General features: G+C 32.8%; 1 protein-coding gene across 3 annotated transcripts in view; it reads left to right on the forward strand.

The window, feature by feature from the left end:
- The window catches only part of LOC149805799 (ankyrin repeat domain-containing protein 54-like), a 31,887-nt gene extending 25,730 nt beyond the window's left edge, over positions 1-6,157 (forward strand). For 2 of the 3 annotated variants that reach the window (XM_089950499.1, XM_089950500.1), the window contains one exon: positions 2,555-6,157. In XM_089950499.1, the coding sequence (XP_089806625.1) occupies positions 2,555-2,734 (180 nt within the window). In that variant the 3' untranslated portion in view covers positions 2,735-6,157. The other variant, XM_089950501.1, reaches the window with a different exon arrangement.
- Positions 6,158-8,490: the final 2,333 nt, after the last annotated feature.

Consider the following 8,490-nt stretch of genomic DNA (forward strand, 5'->3'; position numbering starts at 1 on the left):
AATCTACATGCATGTATCTCACTTACAAAATTATGTAGGAAAAGTAATTTTACAATATTTCAAAAAAGGAACAATCAAGTGATATGAATTTACATTACTCTGAACATGTCAATCATCCTGAAAAAGGATCTATTGACTAGCATAAACAAAGGCAAAACAAAATAAAGACAGGAAGAAAAAAATATAATGACATGTAGAAATCAATCAAAATCAAGTTTAAATATCTGAGATAAACTTTCAACATACATGGCTGATCTAATTGATGTGGACAAAGAATTTCATATCTTTGTTCACGAATATTTTGAAACTGCATCAAAATCGTTCAGTATTGGATTGTGAAAATTTCAAGTAGCCATGGCATATCATCATTTAGTCTTCTCCTATATTCAGGCAATTACAATTTATACATCTGTAGACAGGTACTGCCCTTTGAAATTATAATGTCATTTATTTATTTTATTGTCATTTATTTGAAGCCATTTCAATTCCTGGAAAAGAATAGTAGATGGTGTGTCAAAAGGAGCGTCCAGAATTAGGCGAGCATCTCTCTTTTGTATCTTGTTTATTCCTTCAACTGACTCTTGGGGCAGTTTGTCCATATTTCAAACTGTAGACAATAACTGGTAAAATGAAGGCATTGTAGTACATTATTCTAGTTTGTATGTGTCAGCATTTCTTAACTTTACTTACTAATTGTATTTTACTTGATAGATATTTACAGACTAGTCAACAATTTTGTCACACTTTAAATTTCTTTTGACAATCACAAGTTTTGAGAAGTTTTTCTTCTTAAACATTTTCACTGAGTTGACAATTTACTGACAAAGGTACAGATTTCTCAGAAGTGGACTGCTTCTTTGTTTCTTTGTTTCCATACATTTTTTTTGGTTTAATTTATAACAATTTTATTTTGTTTTGACCACATCTCAATATTTCTTATATCAGTCTTAAAGAGCTTCTATAGCATCTACAATATCTACCTGAAGCTGTTATCACACAGTCATCTGCAAATAAGTCTGTGATTGTGTGCTCTTGGACATCTTGGAAGGTCATTGATAAAAATAAGAAATAGCAAAATCAGAGTACTGACAATTAACTTATTCACTGGAATGCAAATATGTGTTCACACACACACATACACACAAGCATTACCTACATTAGGAGGACATTGTAAATCCACATATGTTAGGAGGTGCACACACACACACACACAGACACAGAAATGCAACCAGCTGAACATCAGACCCTTCAGGGGACTCAATCATATTTTATTGTACCTCCTCCTCAACATGTGGTTGTATCAACATGGGTTTTCACTAAAATAGTATTATGACTATATGGTTAGTTTATATGGATTCCCACTCCTGAACAGATAGTCATGTCAGTATGGGTTTTCACTAAAATACTATCATGACAATATGTGGCTAGTTCTGAATAAAAGTGGTGCTCATCTGCCTCCAGCATGGCACCATAGCCGTCTCAAACATCTTATCACTGCTTCTTTTTCATGAATGGTGAAACTGATGTTTGTTTGTTTGTTTCTCTATAACAAAAAAATACACTTCTTGGATATTTTAATATATTCAGAATAAAAGTTGGTAAAGATCTGACACTAATATATCTGCACTTTTGTGAAGGAGTTTTGAAAACCAGAGGTAATTGACATTTGCATAAGGTCAAATGTCATTGCTTGCATCTTCATACTTCATGGAACTTATAAACACACACACAGAGGTGAATTTTTACCACGTGGCACTCTGATATTGACTTTAAGGTCAAAGATACAGAGTCAAGCTTTTGGAATTTCTGCTTTGTGATTATGACAGTACCAGACAAGTATGAATGGATTTTTATGAAACTTTATTTGTGGATATATGGATATTTATGAAACCTATTTTGTGGATATATCTGATGAATTCCTTGAACAATATCACATAGATAACTTTTTTATTATGTATGTAAAATAACTGTAGCATATTTCGTCATTCATTGTTTTTCAGGTTATTTAAAAGAATATTTAATTAAAGATTTGACCAAAGCTTTGTGGGTATATTTTCACATTGTCTGAGACACATTCATTATTTTACATCAGTGATAACAGGTTCAGGAGCAAAGAGCACAACAAAGAATCTTGTTTTGCACTTGAGGTATCTTGAGAACATGTTAACTCTGACATGCAAGAAAATATTTATGTTACCAAATTTTGATGTTGAAGATTTTGATAGATAATTTAGTACTTAGCATTTATAAAGAAGAATGGCGGAAGAAACGGTTTTATCTTGGTTTCATGGAAATTCTTTTCAGCCAGTTGAGTATTAGACCCTTCAAGGCACTCTTGTTTCTGTTATGATTTATTGTACCAAATTAGTGGATTTTGTCATTCATTTGATAGAGTTTTGACTTTTGTTTTTCAGATCATTAAAACTTTATCAAAGGAGATTCCTAATAGCAATATTAATTTGATCAAAATTGCAAATGAAAAAAAATAATTGTTTGAGATTTTTGGTATGAAAGGAACATTTATGGAAGAACTTCAATTTACATTTATAACCAGATAGCTGAGATGATGAAAACCTACCTGGCTTTACGAGGAGTGAAGGATGAGGCAGAACAGCTGGATGACCTCTGTCAGCACCTCCAGAGGACATCAACACGGGATGAAATGGACCAAGTGAACAACCTGCTGTCCAACTTTGCATCACTGTCATTAGAGCGGAAGGAGGCAACCATCTAATGCAGAGATAGGCTTGTAACTATCAGGAAATATGACTTATCAAAAGTACTCAAAGGAACTAAAGGACAAAATAACACTATTGTGGACAGATGTTATTTTGTCATCATATGAATATTACCAGATTCATTTATGAGAATCTTGAAAGTGGTCAGACTTAGACATGTATGCTAGGTTTGTATTGATTGGAATGACATCATGTCTCTGAAATGGTGCACAGTTTAGCATTTTACAAATACTTCAGAATGTATTTGGTAAGTATGTTACTTTGCAGACAACTCATGAGAGGCTCCAGACTTCTGCAATTTGGACATGATCTGGAAGATTATAATGTCTATAATTGATTGAGGTCTTAAAAAGCAAAGTAGCTAAGGGTCAGTTTGTGTTACAATAACCAAACTGCACAGAAGTACTGGCACATACCAAAAAAAGCTTCTGATTCAAAGTCCTGTATCTGCCGAAGGTAATATTCTTTAGAATTTAAAAGATGACGGTGCAAAATACTGGACTTGAGGTCATGATCAGAGAGTGGTGAAGAGTAGTATGTTGCACTGACTATTGATAAATATTATGCGTTGTGCTGTGCCTGATGCTCTGCTTTACATAGAAGAAAACTACCATTACAAAAAGACAAAATGTTTAAAGTTTGTCAACCTGCAGATTGAAACAAGAAAAAAAATAATATATATACACACACACACACAGTGTGACCCTGCTATAGCACACTCCATTGTAACACAAATTTGGGTATGGCACAATCATGGCTTGGCTCCCAAAAATTTAATATGCATGTATTTTTCTCATACACAAAAAAGATTTCTTTTTCATTTTGGGGAGGAGATTTGAATGAAATCTAATACAAATTGGTCATGGCGTGGCTCCTTCCTTTCCATGTACATATATTTTTCTCATACAGGAAAAAAATTCTTAAAAGTACAAAGAATAACAAGTACAATCTTTATTCCAGGATTGCACTGGGCTTCACCATTTCGCAAATTGGGATTTTTTTTACCTTATTGGTGACAGATTATATCATCTGGCAATTGTATTTCTTTTTGCAACATTTTTGGTTGTTTAAACTTGTATACACAATCTTGATTTTGGAGTGGAGTAAATCAGAGGCACCATGAAAGGAACCCACAAACTTGATAAAAGATGCACTGGACTCTATATCTATTGTTACATAAACAAATTCTTTGTTCATATTGACAAACTATCTTAATGATGCATCGTTATATCATGGCCTGAGTACTGTATGCTGTGAGATCTCTGTTTTTTGTTGACATTTCTAGTAGCGGAGATCAACCAGACAAGACACTATCTCGTGATGGTTCTTTTGGACAATACAGTGTCAGATTATCAGACGAGTGTTCGCTAGAAATTAATATATTTATTTTGACTGAACCTTTTATTCTTTTGGCAAGTAAAATCCCTCTTCTTTTCACTCATTTAATTAAATCCTTCAGAACACTCATTTTCTGTAATAATCACTGTTAGAACTCTTTTAAATTTCTAATGTATGCATGGAAGGCAGCATCAATCTGCAACCAGAAATGTGAAGAAATTTTGTTTTATAAAAGTGGAGATCTACTTGTAGATCTATTCAATATTCATGCTACTGGAACTAGCTACAATCAGCCAACCGTTGAAGGGAGGAACAGTTGTTATGCATATTTAATTTGCATTGTTTGTTAGTATTGTAATGTAACATTGTATGTTGGACTTTATTTTAACATTGTATTTTGGACATAACCTTGTCCAAAATCAAGCTTATTTTGTACTTGATCTGAATTTCTGATTTTTAAAAAAAAAATTCTGTTTTCATGACTTGTGATATGTCGGCCCATTCTGCGCACAGCTTTGAAAAGATGTAATGTTTATCAATCTGGCTATAGAAATGAAATATATTACTTTGGACTGTTTTTGTCAGCAGTTAAGTAATTAGGTCAGATTTATAGCTAGTTTTACAAAATTCAATGTAACGTTGCCAATAAATGGCAAGAGATATCAAGCAAACTAAACCAATCTTGTATTTAAAAAAATAGTAAAGTTCAACATTTTATCAAAAATAAGCTATTATGTGGAAGAGAAACAACAATGAATAAAATGTGTTTACAATGTCTAGTTTATGGGGAAAAATTACTAAAGAATTTAGAAACAGACTATAAACAATGGAATTTCTTGAGAATGCCATTCTTGCAGCAAGTTGACACATCGGGTAGCAGACGATATTGTACATGTGGGACAACTTGCAAATTTGGAGACTTGAGATGCACAATTTTTTTAAGTAAACATTTTCCGTCTTTTATATTTATGTATTTATTTGTACGATTCTAAAAGATACATAGTAACTAGGATTTTCTGGATTACAGGTTCAAGAAGGTCATGGAGTGGGTCTTCATGTTGACATTTAGAAATTATATTTTCATATGCCTTTTTAGTCGAAATTTGGGATATTTGTGTACACTTTATGAATATCACTTTTCTTAATTAAAGTACGAACGTTCTTTCTTGATACAAACTGGATTCTTGACCCAAAATAGTACGTGATCCAGTGTTTACAGAAATGATGTATCATTGCACAGAATTACCCGATGCGCAGAATTGGCCGACATGGTGGTATATATATATATATATATATATATATCAATCATACATTGCTGTGACATACTGACCAAGTACAAGAATTACATGCTGTTGTATTATGACCAGCTAGTTCTGAATTCTTGGTCGTATAAATTGAAAATAAAAAGAAATGAGGTATGCGACATTTGTATGCAGTTACAATCAGACTGGAGAGTAGTTAGTAAACAAGTCTGCCCAGATGTGTAGTTATTTTTCTTCATGTGCAATAGTTCATAATGATGTTTTTAAGGAAAAAAATCTGATTTTTTCATCTCTATATTTGTTACTTTTTTTTTTCACTTATTATAGAAACAGTTATTTGAAAGTAGAGTTAGTTTTATTCACATCATAGCTGTCAAAGAGAAAATGTTTATACTGTATGAGTGTACTAAATTATAGAAATATAACCTTATTGAGTTTTATGCATTCTTCATTTGTTCTACAAAGCATATTTTACATATTCAAGAAAACATCCATAATTTAGTAATGGTTGTATTTCATTTTTCTTCATATAAATACTGTAGTTTTAGAAGGGTGACTGATTTAAGGCTTGAGTCGTTTTTGCCTTTTATTTATAACTTTATCGTTTAGCTGATTTGTGTGTAAGACTATAATTTTCTAAAAGTTTATAAAATGTCAAGCGTAATGAATCATAATTCTATCAATTTTCTCACAGATAAGTAAAGTTTTGAAGTTTCAAACAGTTCAAAATTTGTTAAAAATATTTGTGCAGCAATGTTCCTTTGTCATACTAAACTTTGTGATTGTATAATTATATTTTCTAATAAACTATGTTATGGATTTTTGATAAATTTTGTTTTCATGATAAAGCTATTAAATGAAAATGAACCCTAATTTCTTCTTCACATACATTACCCAATCATAATACCTTAGGAGAACTAATCCCGCACTCCCAGACAACACTTTTAACTAAAGAGAGCTAAATGTTATCTGCCCACCCTAGGTAGCAGTCAGGCAGAGTGATCTTTCTGTGAGATAGGGATTAGCAGCAAAATTCATGAGAGGAAATAGATCATCCAGTTTTATTCAAATCCACTTTGCATTGGTAAAGCTACAAGAGACATAATGATGGATATAGTTCTGACCATTATTTCATATCCAGTCTATCCCAACTGTTGAAAACAAAAATCACTCAGAAGAACATTAAACCGAGTAGTGAACCATGGAGATACATGAGGGACCATTTGATAAGACTGTCAGATGAGTAAAACCTACTTAGCTATCCTACTTATTTATATTACATCAATGTTTATATAATTGTAAGCAACACCTTGGTACATACTATTACTGTTTATACAGGTGAAAAGCTTCTTTTCCAAAACCTACACAAATATATTTTTATTTGTATAGTGAAACCCTGCTATAACACAATGGTCGGGGTCCACAAAGAACCATCATCCTATTCAATATATCATGCAACATGCAAACAATTTAAGAAAATGTTGCATGTGTACTCTTATAAATACTTAAAATATTTAAAACAATTGTTACACTTTTGGTATCTATTTTTTGAGGCACATAAACATTCGTAAATATTCGTGTGTAAATAAATTGACAACTAAAGTGTAAATAGCTACAGTACATGTCATCACCAGCTAATTTGTTGGTTTCCATTATAGTAATTCGATCAAAAGTGTGTACAAAGAAGCATCATTTCTACGAGTGTCCTGCTGGATTCCATTTTATCCAGATACTTAATTTCTTGCTAATACACTCACACTAACTTTTAAAACATTTTCTGAAACATTTATATTTGTGGGATGTGTCCACACTGTCTCATTTTTGACCAACAATAGAATGCATAAATCAGATATTGGTACCTTCTGAAAAGAAACTTGAATTTATGCTTGAAAAATACTTCACTGAAAGTTAGACCAGAGGTAAAGGGTATTGATGAACAATTCTGCTACCTCAACCAAGTTTGGGATGTACCATTTGATTCTATTTCCAAGGAGTTAACTCCATAAAAACAGTTGTCATTCTCAACAAAACTAGACAAAAAAAATAGACCTTTATTTTCACTGCATCTTGTGTTTATAACTGTGGCTTGGACTACTGCAGAACAAAAGCAGAGATTAGAATGTTTGATTATAATTGCAAATTGCTCTATCCGTACAACTTCAAATATTCTGTTCCTCTCAGTGCTTGGGAACAGCACAGTTGTACATGTAACTTTTAACATTTACCATGTATGTGGCAGTGATCAAAACTGCCCCTGACAAATCAGGTGATAAACATGTTTTAATAGGAGTTTGACAGTTGATTGAGAAGGTGGTCTGTCATTGTGCCTTAAATATGGGTAAATTAATTGGTTGATAAATTCAGGTAAGAAGCCATTTTAGGCCACTGTATTGTTTGGTGCTTGGATGTGTATACCAGATGACTGTTCAAGCACCTGTTGGCTATTACTTACCTTGGATTTAGCAATGATTGTACACAGGACGAATTGAAGACAAACACAATGAAGACCTAATGGCTTTATTCTTGATGGTTCAATAATAATTACATAAATTATTCAATTATCAGCTTTTTAAGGAGTTAACATCTTTCAAAAGTAAGCAACAAGCAGTGATAAGATTTTTTTGTTTAAAATGTGCATCACATATTTCCAAATTATTAAATATATTCATATTTATTTTTGCACTCAAGCTTTTCTAGTTTTTTTAGACTGGATTCTTCATAGACCTGATGATAACATTCTACAGTCCTCCCTGGTATCCCATGACCTTGCATCAGATCACCTCTGCATTATATGCCATCTTGATGTATCAGTCCCTAACCCTCCACCTTTATCTGCTTCTAAGAGAAACCTCCGTATGATAAATAGAACCAAACTAATGCACGACATCCAAGCAAACCTAACAACTTGCTTACTTCCTACAGCAGAACAACTCGATAACTGCCTGTGTTCAGTGCAGAGTATCAATTCAAAAGTGTTCTGCATGGTATAGTAGTGTTAGGGACCAGCTTCGCACTGCTAAAAGAGACCGCCGTAAAGCTGAGAGGCTTTGGCTTTCCACCAGACTCACTTTTCATAAGCAAATCTATGAAGCCGCTAAGAAGAATGTCACAAATATAGTCCATGCAGCGAAATCAGCCCACTACACTACTAA

The sequence above is a fragment of the Sinohyriopsis cumingii genome, chromosome 2 (assembly GCF_028554795.1).
Source record: "Sinohyriopsis cumingii isolate HCF-2022 chromosome 2, ASM2855479v2, whole genome shotgun sequence".
Classification (NCBI taxonomy): Eukaryota; Metazoa; Mollusca; class Bivalvia; order Unionida; family Unionidae; genus Sinohyriopsis; species Sinohyriopsis cumingii.